This window comes from Brassica napus, chromosome C3 (genome assembly GCF_020379485.1).
Source record: "Brassica napus cultivar Da-Ae chromosome C3, Da-Ae, whole genome shotgun sequence".
NCBI classification, from domain to species: domain Eukaryota; kingdom Viridiplantae; phylum Streptophyta; class Magnoliopsida; order Brassicales; family Brassicaceae; genus Brassica; species Brassica napus.
The window spans coordinates 63,452,641-63,472,104 of record NC_063446.1 but is presented as its reverse complement, the minus strand read 5'-3'; the positions used below and the strand labels follow the sequence as shown (position 1 = coordinate 63,472,104).

The following is a 19,464-nucleotide window of genomic DNA, read 5'->3' as shown; positions in this document are numbered from 1 at the left end:
AAATTGATATGGAAATTAATTAAAAGAAAGACGAAAATATTGATAGAAAGGAAAAATTAATACAAGAAACGTTGTTTTCGTGCTTACATATTATTACTAAAATATAGCAAAAATAAAAGCGAGAATCACGAGAACGCATATTATATGGCATGAAACAACCCTCTCTGTATAGAAAAACTTCCGAACTTCACTAAAGTTCAAAAAAAAAAACATCCAAACTTCAGTAGTTAATTGTAAATATATATTTCGTTTCTTTTTTGGTAAACTATGATGATCTTCGAACATAGCTAGACTTCTGATGACCTCAGGCCCGGGCAATGTTTGAAAAGATACTTCGAGGACCGTCTAATAGCACGAGCAAATAGACTCGTTGAACAAGTGCGAATCTATAAATTAAAAAACTAAAAAATTAAAAACTTTTTAAAACTAAATATATAAATTATAGTCTAAAACTTTAAATTTTTAGATATATTACTAAATTTAGAGTTTATAACTTTAAAAGAGATGTAAAATATATAAATAGAGTTATAAACTTTAAAACTATTTTATTACATCATTAAATATAGTTAAATAATTTTTTAACATGACCCGTGAAAAATTTGAGACGGCAGTGGATATCTCAAAATTCATGTTTCTGTTTGTTTGGAGGATATGATCCAATAGGATGTCTTCTAAAGTCCTCATATTTTAACATATACTGCTTTTTTTGTCAGCTAACGTATACCTTTTACCAAAAAAAAAGAAAAAAAAAACATATACCTTTTAATTATTTCCCTTCTTTCATTTTCAAGAATATATTTCCTTTATAAAATTTGGAGTATAGCACTGCATTTTGAGTGTTATTACAGTGTTTCATTATTGTTCATTAAGCGAGTTTCTATTTATAAGTTAATAATTGATGGTTTGGACCCACCAACGTTGTGCCATGGGAGTTTGATTGCACTTCTGCCGGAAAAAAAAGACTGACAAAATGGTAAAATGGTAAAATGGTTAAAAATATTTTTTTTTGAACAAATGATAACATAAATATTTTTTCATGTAATACTCTTAAAACACGAATTTACAGTACATTACTGATTGATCGTACAATAATAGATTGTGAGGTGGTTTAATTTATTTACTAGGTGACTTATCCGCGTTGATGCGCGGACATGAATATTTTTTTAATTTTTATGTATTTTTATGTTATCACAACTACAGTTTTATTTATGAGTTTTTTAGTTATTGTGTTTTTATTTTACAAAATATTCAGTTTGGCCATGATATTTACTTTTATTATAATTAATTGATATTTACTTTTGGTTTTAAATCAATTTTTAATTTATATGTATAATTTATATTAATAATATTATATTATTTTAGTTATACATATGATTTTGGATATGTTATTTCCAGTCGGTTTGGTTATTTTTGGGTAATTTTTTATCATTTGGGTATATTAGATTGCATCTATTTCTCTGAATTCAACTATAATATTTTATTCTAATATACTTAATTTTGATTAAATTCTTATTTGCATTTAGATTGGTTATTTTCTTAGATATGTAAATATATTTTTGTAAGATTATATATAATTTAATATATATTATGCTTAGAACTAAATAAAAATTAAACTGAAGTATTTGATTTGAAATTAAATAAATGAATATAACGATAATATTCTGAAGTCTCATGCATCTATATAAAACTATATTGTAACAATTAGTTAATCTTTTATTTTATTTATTACTATGTTTTGATTCTATACTTTTATTTTAGTTAGATCTTTGATTTTGGATATAAGTTTGATTAATCGAGTTACTCATGTTGTGAGTAATTTTTATTCTAATTAAGTCAAATCAAATTAATTTTATTTCTCGCTTAAATGTACATGTATTTTCATAATATTTATCAAAATTATATGTTGATTTTTAAAAGATATTAGAGATAGATTTGTGTAGATAGTTTGATAGTTTAGATTTGTGAGAATCAGTTGTTTATTTATATAGATGCTGGGGCTTTCATATAGTATTAGGATTAGGAAATTATATATAAAAAGTTATATAAAATTATTAGGAGAAATTCTTAAGAATATGAAATTGTATACTTATCAAAAAGTATAATATTCCTAAGTATCGTAGAAAATTGTATAGTTATCACCTTAGGTTTATAAAAATATCAAAACTGAATTTCAGAAAATATCAAAAATCAAAATTGTAAATAAGGAAAAAAAGATAATTCGTATAATTCTTACTAACTATACGTAGCTTCCTTATAAATCTTACTAACTAAACGTAGTTTCCTTTTTTATTAAGAAAATAAGTAAAATAAGGAAATTGTTTAATGTATGAGGAAATATGTAAATTGTTTAAGGTCACCCACATTATAATATAATTATATTAATATGTAACTTAGGTGAGGAAAATCTATTCAATCACAGGTTTTAATAATATTGCCTTAATTCTTTTTGATAACAATGTGGTTAAAAGAATTCATTAAGGGTATCACAGTAATTAGGGGTGGGCAAAAAAACTGAACCGAACCGAGTCGAACCGAACCAACCGGACCGAATCCGATTCAAACCGAACCAAAGTCTATTTCAAACCATTCGGTTGAAGATTTCTCCAACCCAAATGGTTCGGTACGGTTTGGTTTAAACCGAACCGAACCAAGAAACCGATGTGTTTTTGTAATTATTTAAATTAAAAATATTTGTAATACCAATATACTAAAATTCTAATACTAAACCATATATTTTCCATTTTATATTCATTAACATATATTCTTCTAACCTAATATGTAATCATCAAAATATTTGATTTAAAATATTTCATTCATTGCAGGCTTTTGAATTTTAATGATATAAGAGATATTACTAATACGATGTTGTTTTTTTTACTTTAGTTAACTTTCATTTGTTTTAATTATTCTTATATACTTTTGTGACTTTTTTAAAAAATTATTCTTTCAGTTATATTGAATTTAGTTTATATAGTTTATGTTTACATAATTTATGTTTTATAACATATTTTTTTTATAAAAAAATCAAACTAAGAAGAATCTAATAAAACTGATTTAAAAAATAAACTGAATACAAATCGAACCGAACACAAACCAAACCAAACTAACTATGGTTTACTTCAGTTGAAAAAATACTAGAACCGAACTAACCAAACTGAACCGAACCCCGAACCGAACCGAGAAAATAACCGAAGTGCCCACCCCTAACAGTAATCAACTACCGTGAAAATTAACGTGAGAGCGCCATATAAGAGAGTGAATTCTCAAATAATATTACAGAGATACTAAGATGATGGTCAGCTGAAAGTATTAATGGGCCTTTGAACAAAAACAAATTTTAATTTTCTTTCACATGCGTTGATGGATAATTTAATTTTTTTGGATATTTATCTCTAATTATTTTTTAAAAAAAATTGGACCCTCTTTTAACATTATTTTTGTCAAAAAAATGTTTAGACCCGAGTGTCCATGTCTCCTTGCCTCATGCTCCACGTCCTTAGCCGGCCCCGGCCACTGTGTATATTACACTATATAAATGATAAATTTGGTTAAAGGTGACAATATTTATGAAATCAAACCTAGCATATATTATATTTTAATGGTTTGCCTAAAGAGTTTATAACACAAATAGACACTTTATGTGTTTTTATTACATTGGAAAGCACATTCTGCTACTAGGACACATTTTGGTGGTTGGAGACTTCTTTGACCTCTCAAAAGTAAAACCAGACATGGACATTTAAGTAAAATACCATATTTTTCTAGTTAGTGGGTTTGAATTTTGAAAATACCAGATTCTGATTGGTGGACTCTCGAAGAAGTTAAGTATGTTTAATAAAAGAATTTCAGGCCTGTAAAAAAAATTTTTTTGTTGATAGTGTCTATCTCTCTCCTAAACCTAATCTCATCTTTTGATAGCGAAAACAACGGAGAAAATAACTAACGTCGGAGGATTAAACGGTGGATTCAGGCGAATTCGATAATGACGGCGAAGAGAAAGCCAACATGAAAAGAGATAGTCGACCGTGAGTTTTTGCTTTTCCAATTTTGGTCAGTTTTAGTGTTTGTACGAAAGCGTGGCTTGAACTTGATAAATGTGTGGGCGTGTTGCAGAGGTGGCACTAACGAAGGAGGAATCAGTGAATGAAAGGTTACCGACGCGTCTGTTTCCGACCGACTGATTCCCGAGTAAGAGAAATAACTGTTATTCGTCGCTGGAGTACCTATTACTGGTGAGGGATGTGCTAGAAGGAACCGACAAGATGGAGAGGCTGTTGGGTTCTTGCTTTGGACAACTTTTTTAAGTTGCCGGTGAGGAGGTGTACATTCTCAGCGGAGGTGCTAGATGATGAGCATGATCCTCAGGTAACTAGCTATGCACATATACACACGCTTAAGGTTGTACACATAACATGTGATGTACATGTGTACATTAGGAACATAGGTGTACATATGTACAATAATGACCTAGTTATATGTTTGTATAGTTTTTAGTGGAGGTGTGTATTGGTTTCGTTTTGGTTTACCGTGTTTCAATGGTTGGAGGCTTGCAGTCAGCTTTATTGGTCTGATGTATGATGGAGTATGGGAGGACAAAGAGGATGGCTAGGTTCATGGTCTTATCTTGAGGATATAGATGGTTGTTTGTTCATGGACAAGAGTCATAAATCTTCATTTCTTTGAATCACAAAATTATATGCATGTTGATTTTACTTTATTAATCTTTTTGTTTTTATTTTCACAACACTAGTTTATATAACCTTGTGTATTTCAGTAATGGATATTTATAAATGAATGATGTACACCTGGAAATCGTATAAAGTTGATGTACACATGGATATCATATAAAATTGATGTACACAATACACATGTATAACATAGACATCATAAAAAAGTGGTGTACACATGGATATCATATAAAGTTGATGTACACATAAACATCATATTAAGTTACATGTTCTGGAAATTTTACTAAATATCAGATGAACCCATAAACTGATTATGAAACAAGATGATTCTGAAACAAAAAGACAGTTGACTGGATCTGAAAATGGATAAATCGATTCTGGAAGACTCATCTACCTTTTATAGCTCTCAAGTGGTCAAAATAATCACAATGTACATACTTTGATGTTACTTTGCGAGCAATGAAGTCTAAACATGACAAACAAACAAAACTAAGGAATATTGATCAATAACTGAACAAGTGTATGCACTTTGAAAATACGTACACATGTCCACATGTACACCAAATTTCGGTATCTACATGTACACGAAATGCATCATCGGTGCATTCCTTAACTTAAACTCTTTCTCAGTCTCATCTACATATATACGTGTTGTGTACAACAATAAGTTAAAAAAACCTTGAAATCTATGAAGCAATTCATCTCAGAACATATAAAGAAAAAAAACAGAAAACCACAATATATGTATGTGCACCAGAATTTCGTATCCACATGTACACAAAAATTATATATCCACATGTACACAACCCTAAATGTACACGATAATCAGCATATGCATTATTTGACTTCCAACTCTTCCTCAGTCATCCTCAATATAATCTGGTATTAGAAGGCTAATAACTCAAAAGCAAAAAAAGGTACCGCATCCGTACGAGAAAGTACTCGTTGACAACATTGTTTTGTAATTCAAGCAAGGGCATGTCAGGGCAAACAGGAACAATTCTTGACATTATTTCCTTTTCGTTCGCAAAATTCCAACGGGATCACCGGAAGTCTATTCGCCGGCGATTACCATATAGTGATCGGCCATGGAGAACCTACATGGGATGACATGAAAGATTAAATTATGAACAAAGCTAATTGACAGATGGTAACAATTAATCTGATTTACGCGGAATTGATCGAGAGAGAATGATTGATGGTTGGATTTTTGGATTTATCAGGACAAAAAAACATGTGATGAAGATGATGATGTGTTTAAAAGATATGAAGAATCTGGGTCATTCATATTAAAGCTACAACCATAGATCTAATGGTCACAAAATGAGACAGATGTGTCTTGCCAAAATGTAGTAGAATTAATCTTGTCCATCGGATAGGAGGGAAGATGTGTGACTGAGGTTAATTCCCGCTTATTCTCTAGTTAGGTCAATAAACTTTAAAGTTACGGTTAGTATATTTTAGTTAGGATTCAACACAGGTTATTGAAAGAAAGTATGTGTATAGCAATAAGTGATCTATTATAATATAAAAAGATGAAAAGTGACCTTGGCTATAATTATTTCTTGCCTAAATGACTTCGTCGAAGTAATAATTTAATTTGGGAAGAGGGGTTTAGGGTTCACAATAAAATATCATGTAGGGTTCACGAGAAAATATCATGAACCTTTGATAGTGTTTCCCTTAATTTTTCCTCGTTTGGGCAATAGTGAGACTGATTCTGTGGCTACCTTGGGTTTTAATTAAAAGTTAGTGTTTGCTAATTGTCCCCAAAAATGCATATGGAAATTCACATACATACATGTTTGCGCACTATTATTGATCATGATGCTTATCGAAACTGTATTAGCCATACAAATGGCTATATTATTCTGGTATTACACGTCGCTTAATCTTGTCCTTTTGGAATCAATTATTCAAAATACGTCTTAGTCTCTTAGATTCCTCAAAAGCTGAACCTACATAATAAACTTCTTGTCCTTTCCTGCCAAACCTACAAGAAAATTAGTACTTCTTTTCATTTTCTTCTTTTTTTTCTCGAGAATACTTCTATACTTTTATTCATTTTCTAAACTAATTTAAAGATAATTTTAATTATATTGATAATTTTACGTAGGTCTGAATCGATAAATTGGTTTTGGAGATGGTTTTAGCTTCTTTTTCAATTTCCACTGAAAATTATATATTACGAAAGATAATACATCGGTCGAAACTCTTAAAAACAAAACCCAACGAACAACATCAACTCTTCAGAGACAATAGCCGATAAATATCATATTTCCCGAATCTTAAAAAGTGTCTATTTCTCAAAACCCAAATACTTCAAAACCAAACTAGATAAAAAAATCCCGACATCCAAAAGAAAAACAAACAAAGCTGTTTTTAGCTCTATAAAATCTAATCCCAATACATTAACATATATTTCCGCATATCACATTTTAAAGAAAACTCAATAATGTTGTCGTTAGTCTTTATTTTTTTCCGTTTCAAAATGTATGTTTTAGAGTTTAAACACTTATTAAAAAAATATATTAAATTTTAATGATAAATGCATTCCTTTCTAAAGCATGGTTCATTTTAAACAGATAGAATATATTTTAAGAGCTATATATAGCCCGTATATATATATTTGTATTTTCTTGAAAGAAATATATATTTTTAATATATATATATATATATATATTTTATATTTTTGTATATTTAAACTAGTTGCTTTAATGGAATATGATGATTCCGATCAACGAATCTCATGAAAATTACACGAAGTTGGAGCTTTGTGATAGAAAGATGATAGCTTTGCTTCTTTACCTTCACAACAAAGTTTTCCTTCTTCTTTATATTTATATATACTATATTTATCCTAGAGTTTGACCCGCACACCCGTTCGGATTCATTTTTACTTTTTATAAATAAATATTTATTTCGTACAATAGTTTACACATTAAAAATTTATCATGTGAAATAATTGTTTAATATGACATTGTTGAAACACAAACAACTATATTTTATATTAAATAATTTTATTTGGGCTTTTTGCAAATATGCTCAAAACTCAAAGTCAAACATAAAACTAATCCATAATTTTTTGGAACTTTCATTCGCCGTATTCATCCCAAAAGTTTAGATTATTTACGAAAATGCTATTAATTATTTTATTTTATTTTTACGAAAATAAGTTTTTTTACTCTCTCATCCTCATCGTCTTCAAATATTTACAATATTGTCATTGCCATCAATACACCAACCACCATGAACAATCAATTTGAAGCTCTTAATACACATAAAAATCGATTTTGACTCCTTCTATCTCATTTCTTATGAAGTAAAAACATCTCTTTCACTTTCTCTCTATATTCATCCAAGAAACCCAAAAAATTGATTTTAAAAATTTTAAGGTTCATAGAACCATTCAAGCTCATGATTCGTGGTCATTAACAAGTAGGTTGCTTTGGTGGTGAAGTATTGTGTGGTTGCAGAAGCTAAACACGTTATCTCACTGGTCAAAGCTATGAAATCAATTTTTTTTTCCATATATGTCTGTCAGAAGACTTCCCGTGTAAGTTTACTGGTCAATGCATATGTTAGTTTCACAATTAACTTTATGTGTGTCTTTTAGAGACGACTTCTCTCGAAGTCTTCCGGTTTTCTTTGTTTTCAAAAAAATTAGAGAAGACTTCCCGGTAAGTCGTCTAGGATAAACATGTTAGTTTTGCATTTGACCGGATTGTGTTAGAAATTTGACTTTTCCTAGACGACTTACACGGAAGTCGTCCAAAATAAAATTAAATATTTAATTTTTATTAGACGACTTCCAAGTAAGTCTTTTCAGGTTACTTTTTCAATTGAAAAATAAAAATTTTAATTTTAATTTTATCCAGACAACTTCCATGTAAGTTTTCCGGTAGACGACTTACATGGAAAGTCTTTCAGGATTTTATTTTGAGATTCTGGTCAAATCTTGGTTATTACAGAAGACTTATGTGTTAGTCGTGTGCCGGAAGACTTACATGAAAGTCGTCTGGATAAAATAAAATATTTAAGTTTTATTTTTCAATTGAAAAAGTAACCTGAGAAGACTTACTTGGAAGTCGTCTAGTAAAAATTAAATATTTAATTTTCTTTTAGACGACTTCTGTGTAAGTCGTCTAGGAAAAGTCAAATTTCTAACACAATCCGGTCAAATGCAAAACTAACATGTTTATCCTAGACGACTTACCGGGAAGTTTTCTCTAATTTTTTTGAAAACAAAAAAAACCGAAAGATTTCCAGAGAAGTCGTCTCTAAAAGACACACATAAAGTTAATTGTGTAACCTAAAACGACTTACATGGAAGTCGACTAGAAAAAAATATATTTAAATTTTATTTTCTGTTGGACGACTTCCGTGTAAGTCGTCTAGGAAAAATAAAATTCCTGACACAATCCGATCAAATGCAAAACTAACATGTTTATCCTAGACGACTTCCACGTAAATCGTCAAGGAAAATTCAAATTTCTGATACATAAAGTCATTTGCAAAACTAACCAATGCATTAACCAGAAGAATTCCGTGTAAGTCTTCCGAACGACTTTCGTGGAATTCGTCTACATCAACGTTTAATAAAATTTCATTTTCTCTAAAACTATAAAGATTTTTTTAACATTTTCTTGTTAATTCATGTATATTAGTCAATATTGGGGCTCCTTAATGAAATTCATAACTTAATTGGTGATAATTATGAGGTTAACAACATTCATGCTTATTAATGTTCCTAGCTAATTAGAGGGAAAAGTCTTCTACGTTAGTTTTTGTAAAACTTGTATTTTCAACCTTAAGATATATATTTTTAACTTTCAAAAGTGTTAAGTAACTTCAAGAATATCAAACCATATGGTTTAATGTGTCTTCTTAGATCATAAGATATACTTTTTAACTTTCATGAAATTTAAAATTTTAATTTTCACTTAAAATTTGAGTTTTCCGCTTAAATTTTAATTTTCCGTTTAAATTTCCCGCTTGAAATTTAAGTCTTCCGAAAAATCTTCTGAGAAGGAGTCTTCCGGAAGACTTCCCAGAAGACTTCTAGTGAAATTGTTATAGGTTTGAACTAATGTAATATTTGATCTTTTGTGAATTTGACTAAGTTTTCTTGAGAAAATTTCTCCATTAGTTGTAGTAAATTTGACTAATTTTTTTGTATTATTGAGTTTTGCTATTGAAGTTATATCAATAACTTCAATAATGTCAAGTACTTTTGGCAAGATAATATTGTAGACATGAACATATTTACCAAATTTTTTTTATTAATATCTTTTCTAATTTACAAAAGAATTCACGACTAAAAGAGTACGCATACAAATTACAAAATATATCATAAACAAAACTATTATAGTTCATTCCTGCACAAAGACAAGCTTAGACTCCACTTGACATGAGAGAAGACTTTGTCATAAGACTTTCAAAAAGTCGTCTAGTGCATTAAATGTTAGAAGACTTCTGAGAAGAGTTCTCTGGAAGTCTTCCGAATCTGTCTCAGATCTTAAAAGCAAGCATATCCAAAAGCATTCAAATGGCTTCAAAACATATAAAAACTTCAAAAATAAGGTAAGAGTTTAAAACAACCAAAAGAATTTTCAAAAATTAAGAGCTTTAAGCAGCAAGAGGTTACCAAATAAGAAATATGATTTATAGATCTCCTTTAAAAGAGTGGGAGATGAGAATCATATAATGAAAAACCTATAAAATAAGATGAATTAGTGAGAATGACATGAGACAAAAAATGATAAATTGATATAAAGTTTAGTGTTTACAAAAAGATGATAAATTGTAGAAAAGGTAAGAGCCTTAAGCAACCAGAGGTTACCAAATGAAAAAAAGCAGGCATATAAACTTACCAAAACACTCAGATATGAAATGAAAGAAGCGACATGGGATAAGACTTCACGAGAAGACATCCTAGAAGTCGTCTAGATCCTAAATATAAATCCTAAACTCAAATAACTAATTAAATAGAAACAACCACTTCATTAAAATTAAAAAAATGTTTAATATACACAAAACTAAACATTTATATGTCAAAATTTATTTTTTTCAAAAAAATGTTAATCTTCCAAAATCTAACCCTAACAATAAATACAATACTATAACATATGTTGTCAAACCCTAAACCAAAGAATATCATGACTTATTATATTTTAATTTATATCACTTACAACTGTTTATAATTACATGATTTCATTTTTTTCCCTCTCAAAATATTTTTTACAAAATTTATAAATTATTTTTAAGATCTATTATATGAGAAAACTTCCTTGAAGTCTTTCAGAAGATTTATAGAACTTCAGATGACTTACAAAATCCCAGAAGACTTTACGGGGTTATATTCGTAAAAATGAATTATGTTTTTTGTTTGGTCATTAGACGCTGGTTGAAGTTTCACTAGCCTTTTGGATTACTTTACGGGGTATCATCCACATTTTTTGAATATGAATCACACGTCCGCATAGGTGTATTTTAATTTTTCTATGTGTTAAAAGTTTAATATATAATAAAATGGTTATATATATTATTTAAATGTGGTGCTGTATATTTTATACTCTTTAATATGTATCATATTTAATTTGCATTGAACCATTATTTATATGAAATATACATAAGATTATGTATTTTCGTCTACGCGGGTTTGCTTATGTAAATCAATTATTTATTTCTTTTAGTTATGTTATGTATCAAAGGTATCCGAATGTGGAAATAAATATACTTGGGTTATATATATTACCATATTATTAATGTAAAACCTAAAAGTAACAAATAACTTTTATTTTTGTAAAAGATATACATTCATTAATACTTCTGTAATTATAAGGTTACTTGGTATCACAGTGGCATTGATTTGTAAATAATTATTATTTTAATGGTAACCTTAAATTAGTATTTATGTTTTAATAAAATAGATTATTGAATTTTTAAGGGATGAGACCCTCATCCAAAACAATTGGCAGATATTAATACCAAAAAAATAACTGGCAGGTACACGGTACAGCACAGTCACCATGATATGAATAGTTGCGTTACATATATACATATGTTTGTAATTGTGAAGTATATATAAGAAATGAATTTCACGTTAAACAAACGTCTGATTGACCAAAAAAAAAACGTCTGCTTAAATAATTCACATATATAATTAATTATAATTATAACTATAATTGTATGGCTTGGATCGTCTATGGCTAATGGACCACTCATACCAGCTTTCTCGGTCCGTGAGCTCCACCTTATCTGACCGACGGTGCGTTAATTTTTCTAAAGTCCGAAATCATTGTTTATTAACCATGTAATCACCAAATGACATTTTCACATACTTTTACTTCACTCACATGGTATCGCGAATCATTTCTTGATAGGTCACCCATCGTTCCACTACTCAAGCTCAAACACACTTAACTCTGGAGTTCTAAACGGACATGTGACGGAAAAAATAAGTCAACTTTGATGACATAGGTAGCCAAATCAATCCTCTTAATCATTTTCATATATTACAACTCGGGATGTTACAATTCACCCCCTCTCAAAGAACGCAACATCCTCGTTGCGCTCCACAACATGTCTCAAGACGCCTTTCGGATCAGAATCAAGATGGCTAGCCAGCTATGATACCAGTTTTAAAACTTGTTTCAAATCAATTGGTGACAACTTGTTATGTGGGAAGTTTGTTAAAGGGTAATGTTTTGAGTTTAGAGTTTACATGTAAGGGGTTAGGATCCGTGCTCTGCAGGACCAACATGGGATCTACGGGACGGATTGTTACAGTTTGAATAATGTGATTTGCTTTACATGAATTTATACAAACCGATATTGACAGTTTATAGGGCATTTCCAATGGTTTTTTCTTATTTTTATTTTCAAAATATAATAAATTTGAAATAAGTTTACAATTTGCTATAATGGTTTCCTTCGAAAAAAGATTTTCAAATATATTATGTTATTACTACTTATTATTAATTCTAAAATAGTGGTTGCTATTTTATAGAACTTACGGATTATACCCAATATGATTTTATTTTAATTAAATATTTATTATGTACATAAGTTTAGTTTAAAAAACGATAGAAGGGTTTATTCAAACTGATTATATTATAATATTATTAATTTCTTTAAAGTAAAAAAAAAGTATTGAGTTAGATATAAAATAAAATTATATAAAAGTTTAAAGACTAATTTATATTACTATTGAGGTAGTGACGTTTTGTATAATCCAAGTATCAACTTGGAATGAGTGTTTACTGTATTGTACCCCACATGACGTTTTCTGATTGACAATAATACTCAACGTTTATAAAGATATGTATATTTCAAAAAGTTCTCAAAGTGCTTTAGTTTGTAACATACATCAGATATACTGTACAGACGTAAGGCTCTGTATCTGTATGGAATTTGATACAATATCCCTGACTCCATTATCCATATCATTTTCAATTATTTTATTTTCTTTGACTTTTGATAGAAAAATATTAGAATTACTATACAAAAACGACCATAATGAGAAGGATAACACGTATGATGGTGATGAATTGACTTCTTGTGATTTTATAGTTTATAATAAAATCCGTATAAAAACTAGTTTTGTTTTACTATAGAACAATATGACATATAATCAATTGTTTATATCTTATTTTTATCAATGCTTAAAGTTAAAGATTCTCAAAAAAATGTTTATGGAAAAAATGTTTACGTAAAAAACGTCGAACAAACAAAAGAACTATAGAATATATCGTGCATATGAGTTTTAGGTGTGAATCCTGTATAAGTTTATAATTTTATTACATGAAAAGATTCTTCAAGATTTATTTACGAAATCATATGGTATGATATCACCGTACTACGCAGCTCGCATTACTTCAATTATATGCAACTTGTTGGAGTATAATATTGTATAGTCTGGAAAGACGAAAAATTAGTATGTTATTATATAGGATCTGAATTCTGGAAATGGTGTAAAAGTGATAAATACTGATTAGAGGAACCTTCCCATAAAAGTTGGACCTGTATTGGTCCCTTTTCAAAGCTGGCAGTCTCATCCCTTTATCCTACGCCCTACCTAATCTTTTTGTCCCACGAATTGCATCACATTGAATATTAATAATTGATTTACTGTTTCTGTACTTTTCCAATTTATTAGTTTTTTTTTTTGTAATTCATTCAAAATATAATTTAACAAATTTGTAAGAAAGATACTAAATACACTGTTTCTGTAGATTTTAAATCCAAATTTACAAAGCCTAATCATGATTCAAGTTGAGTTGTATTCGATTATAACACCAACAAAGGTTTATATTTATCTATTTGCTAATAGCTGAACAGGTTGTATAATTGTATTAACTTATTGTGGACGCTTGTAATAAACACGCGCGGGGGGGGGGGGGGGGGGGGGGGGGGGGGGGGAGGGGAGGTGTCATAATGCATCGTCGGAGCTCGGAGACTATGAAATATACAACCAGACGATGAAGACGATAAATAAATTTTTTTTATTTAAAATATCGTTAATGAGAGAGAAATAACTAATTACTTCAAATTTTAAATTCTTACTTTAGCCTCGTTCTTTACTACTAAACCCGAATTTAAATATAAAAATAAATTTTTTGAAAAATAATTAATGTTGTTTTGGAATTTTTTTAGTGTGATTAATTTTGAAAAATGTTATGTTGAATGGGATGTAAATATTTAACTAGGTTAAGATCCGCGCCTTGCGCGGGATCAACATTATATATAAAAATTTTTTGTATTAAATATTTTTACATATTATGAAATAATAAATATATATTAAATAATTAAAAGTCAGTAACTATTAAATATATAATTAAATTGGTGCGAACATATAAATCAATTTTATTAATCCAAAAAATATTTTTTATATTTGATAGGATATGTTATTAAATTTAAATGATACTAACATAGATAATATATTTTAGTATATTTTTAATATTAATGTCTATTAAATGATGATTTCTACTCATATAGTTTTTTGATCATTTGTATCTTTTATAGAAAAAAAATTAAATTACTGATAACAAAATTTTCATTGTGGGATTAATAGTTTTAGTAATTTATAATTTAAAAAAAAAGTTGTCAATGATCGTTCAAAACTTTTATCAAAAAAATTGTTCAAAGTAAATTTTGAAACTAAAATATTGTATTTTATATGGTTTATAGTTTAATTTTAAACGATATATATATTAATCTTAATAATAATTAAATTAGACTTTTTACTTATATAATTTTTGTAATCATTTGTATTTTGTCATAACAAAATTTTAAACCATGGATCATAAAATTTGAATGTGAGACTTTTAACAGTTTTAGTAATTTATAGCCGTTTGTAAAAATTCAAAATATAACATATACATAAAAATCTAAATTTTATTATATGGTTATTGTGGTTGTTTAATTTATTTAATAGTTTAAAATTAAACAAATATGATAGAAGATACACTATTTTTTATCAAATTTTTATTATTCAAAATCATTAATTGTCATATATACTTTAGCCACATTAGGCAATTCCGTAAATTTTATTTAAGGAAATTATAAAGTACATTAATGATAAATTTATTGTTAGTTTAATAAAAGCTTATTATATAATTAGATGGACCAACATATTTCTCTAATGATTCTAAGGATCATTCTAGTGATTGACATGTGAGTATAAAAAGAAATTGTAATGATTCTCAAATAATATATAGGGATTACTTCATTTCTTATAGAATTTTCTTTATTTTTGAAATTTCTGTCAAACGTAATAAGATCGGTTACGGAACCTGATAGATGTAAACGGGAGGAAAGGTCCGTGGAGAATGAGATATGTTGCCATGCTCAAAATTTTACACGGTTTAAACCCGGCCCGTTAAATTTCACTCGAACCGCCATGGCGCCATGCAAAAGATGAACAGAGAGACGGAGAAAGGAGCACTGAAAATGAAAAAGACGAGATAGGGGGATCGGCGGATCTTCACTCCGCGGCGAGACCTGGTTATTTAGCGGCAGTTCAATCAGTTGTCAGCTCTAATCCTTTGTCTGTTAATCATAGAGATAAGCATTCTTGTGACTCGTCTTCGATTTAAGTCTGGTTGATCATGAATAATCAGTTATCAGCTCTTAGTAGTATGGTGTGTGTTGCTTTGTTCTTTGCGACGGGCTTAGTTGGTCTTCATCTCGAACCGGGCCGGTCTTGATTAAAAGTTTGAAACAATTACGATTTGAAAGCTGAATGCTCATAAAAGTTGGTTTTCTTTGAATAAATTTTACAAATATTAAAAAAAAAAAAAAATAATCTAATACCATATTAAGCAATTAAAATTTAGAGAACAAAACATCCCTGATCTCAAGACTCAATGGTTCTTAAAATATAGGTACACTGTTTACATGTTGTGTATAGCCTTCCTTTTTGTTGTCCTTAACACCACGATCTCTCTGAGCAACAGACTACACCTGGCAGCATGGGCAGGCGATGTCGTGAGCTACCTCTGCAAGAACAAAGCCGATGTTGATGTTGCAGCAGTAGATGATATGGGTGCAATTCACTTTGCTTCTCAAAAGGGGCATTTGGAAGTTGTGAGATCTGTTGGACGCTACTCAGGGTTCTCACTTGGACCTCGTCAAGAAGAAAACTGAGGAACCAAACTATGGTATTTTAACATCCATTATATTAGATCAAATCAGATTCACCAAAATTTTAGTTTTGTTTATGAGATCTTTAAAGTTTGTAGAAGAACCCACGAGTTTCCATTAAGTACTCTAGTAACAGATTGCTTCCACCTGTTGTCAGTCTCAAACTTTTAAGTGTATCTGTATTGCTTAATTTTCTGTAAATGATTTAGGCCTACATCACAGAACAGTCTACGAATCATTACATACCGACTCTCAAGAAATGTTTTTTTTTCTTTTGGTTCTAAGCCTTGGAAATTTTCTTTTCAAGTACTGAGTTGCCATCCATCCAAGAATGGAGAAGAAAGCAATAACCAAACAAGCAATATAAGTCAGTGCATCAAACAAGCAATATAAGTCAGCGCAAGCGCGGAGCCGGATAAGTTATTGTCGTTGTGTAGTTTTGTGTACGGGATTTTGTCGTTTATTTTTTTCCACTTTTACTTTTCCGTGTTGTATATAATGGTGATGAACATAACATTTGGAAGTCACACAGTTTGATTAAGTTGATATAAGAATGAACTGTGAATTCATATGCATTATATTCGTAATGATTTGATCGACCATTAGCGTTATTAGCGCTTTCATGTTCAAAAGATAAAGTTTATGAAGTTGTTTATTATTTATTTAGGTAGTTGTTAGTACATAAAACAAATAGTGTAAGGAACAAAATATAAAATTTGAATTCAAAAAATTAAACAATTTATCGAACAATAAATTAAATTATTTTCTTATTTTACCTAAATTAATTTCAAAATATAGAATTGTAATAAACTATTTTTTAAAAAAAATTAATAACTCTAGAAAAATTTATAAAATTATACGGTTGCAAAATTATTTATTTTTAGAGTTTTACTCGACTTTGTTAAAAATAGTTTATGGTGGACAAAAAAATATCAGAAATAGGTAAACCAAAAAAATACACCACTGACAAATCTTGTATGAGTTAGAACCCGTCGACGTTTCATTAATAATCCAAAATAGAAATAAAATCTCCGAACAGAGAAAACATGCAAAGAAAAAAATATCCAAAGTTTATGATGGAAAACAAAGATAATAGCAGTTTTTAAAAATGCATAGAAAAGACGTTGATGGGCTAATAGGAATATAATAGATATTTCCAATCACTCACGGCAGCGCTTGCGGTTGTTCTGAGCGTCTGAAATCTCTGGAGGATCTGTTGCAGCACATTCCTCATCGACCTTGTCTCCCAAAACAGACGGGCCGATGATGCTGCCAATCCTACGCCACCTTCACTGCTTGGAAGAATGTTCTCACTGTGCTCCTGAAATACATGAACGTGATGACAAGTAAAATTAGACAACCTTGCCATGGTTCTCTATGATGGTATCTTCAGTGATGGTGGAGATAGTGAAGGTACGGTGATTGCTATTAATGGCTTCCATCAATTTGAGAGCTCTCCATGTTTTGGGCTGGATCTTGGCAAGTAGCTATGAATACATCAAACACTATGTTGCTGGCATGAGATTTGAATCGACCTAGAGAGCCTGCAACAACATAGACGGTGAGGTTCTTGAGTATATTGAGCTCCACCAAGCCAGACACACTCGTTTTCAACACCTTGTTCCCTATCTCTCTTCTAATTACTGCCATGTCCCTCGATGCAGTTCACCGCAGCAGGTTTGTTAATGTCGGAGAAGAAGTTATCTGACCAATAAATTTCAAGTTTTTAAGTCTCAAGATGACACTAAGCTAAAAGGCATTGTTTTAAAATCAAACCAATAACATACAAAAGGAACTCACCAGAGATTCCGATCACATCCATGTCAGGGGAATCATCGCTGAGGAACTCAATAACATTATGCACACCTTTGGTTACCATGTCCATCCCCATTGCACCACACCGGTGTTACAACTGAACCATACATAGCCATTTTTTCCCTGCCAATGTACAGTGAACAGTTTGTAGCCTCGTAAATCTAATTGACATGCATCCACAAAATCATTATTTCATCAGCAAAAGTTTCAATCTTGAGTCGAACCACACCACAAACATAAAAAATTTACATCTTGGTGGTACCTGTTGAAAATGACAGCCGACGTTTCGAAGTGATCTGGATTCTCCTAGGAAGGCTTAAGTTCCATAGCACGTTGGCACGACAAAAACCGGACAATAGGCGCTCTAGTTGTACCGTCCTTCAGCTCCGCCTGAGACGTACCCAGCCTTGCAGCCTCTGTTAGTCCTAGCAACCAAATAACTTTCCGTTATAGCCCATCAGAACAGAGTTTACATCATATTAGTTAATCGGACAACTTCAAAGCGATCAATCAACTTTCACGATCGACCCCCTATCGTAGCGATGGATGGTAGTGATTCACACGAACTGGGATAGAACCGTGGATCTCGGAATTCTGCCCAGAGAAACATACGCTTAAAGTATTAAAACTGATAGCTTGAATATTGATTAAACAAATATGGTATATAGTATTCCATAGAAAGTCAAATTGTCAATACCTTTTCCTGGGTACTATGTTCTAGGCGGAGAAGGTGGCGGGGACAACGACCGATTAAGCAACAACAACACTGGAGGCTGACATCTTCGAAGGTTGGCTAAAAGCTGCGACAGTTCAATTTAGGAGTAATTTAATAAGAGATATGGGTCTCAAGGTTGTTTGAGGAATTATATATACTGAGACGGATCGTTTCAGAGGTGAAACGGTACCATAACTGATCGTTGGAGATATAGAGAGGTGAAGATGAAAAGTTTCAGAATTTTTTTTGATAAGCTAAAAGGGTAACGCTTCGGTTTATCGGTGGAGACAAAGTACTATAAAAATCCTAGATATATACAAAAGAGATTTAGCCCACTATAAGTTTTATGGGCCAGAAGCGGATTTACTAAATAGGTTTCGATGATCAAAGTTACACGTGAGTATTGAAACATTACAGTTATGGGTGGGGATCCACTATAAAAATCCTCATAAATATATATTAGTTTCGGTAATCAATGTACAAAGTATCTTTAGTTAGTGGTATAAATGTTGGTGTTTATATCTAGTAACCCGGGTTCGAGCCACAGACTGACATTTTTCCAAATTTTTAAAAGTGGAGTCCACTTACCTACTGACGTGT

At 30.3% G+C, this 19,464-nt stretch overlaps 1 protein-coding gene and 1 long non-coding RNA gene across 2 annotated transcripts; one reads left to right on the top strand and one right to left on the bottom strand.

Annotated features, from left to right (window-relative positions):
- Window positions 1-15,358: 15,358 nt before the first annotated feature.
- LOC125583836 lies at window positions 15,359-16,903 on the top strand. The gene is made up of 2 exons (XR_007320883.1): window positions 15,359-16,351; window positions 16,620-16,903. It is a non-coding gene; the product is annotated as an uncharacterized LOC125583836 (long non-coding RNA).
- Window positions 16,904-17,762: 859 nt separating this feature from the next.
- On the bottom strand, window positions 17,763-18,225 carry LOC106403385 (3-hydroxy-3-methylglutaryl-coenzyme A reductase 1-like). Its single transcript, XM_048749873.1, has 3 exons — window positions 18,135-18,225; window positions 17,979-18,038; window positions 17,763-17,878 (listed from the first exon to the last, which is right to left on the bottom strand). The coding sequence occupies exons 1-3, from the start codon at window positions 18,223-18,225 to the stop codon at window positions 17,763-17,765; spliced, it is 267 nt and encodes an 88-aa protein (XP_048605830.1).
- Window positions 18,226-19,464: the final 1,239 nt, after the last annotated feature.

Coding starts and splice junctions, on each gene's coding strand:
- LOC106403385 (XM_048749873.1), bottom strand. CDS start 18,225: ATGGGGATGGACATGGTAACCAAAGGTGTGCATAATGTTATTGAGTTC. Junction 18,039..18,134: donor GGATGTGATCGGAATCTCTG/GTGAGTTCCTTT, acceptor TTTATTGGTCAG/ATAACTTCTTCTCCGACATT. Junction 17,879..17,978: donor CTGCATCGAGGGACATGGCA/GTAATTAGAAGA, acceptor ATGTTGTTGCAG/GCTCTCTAGGTCGATTCAAA.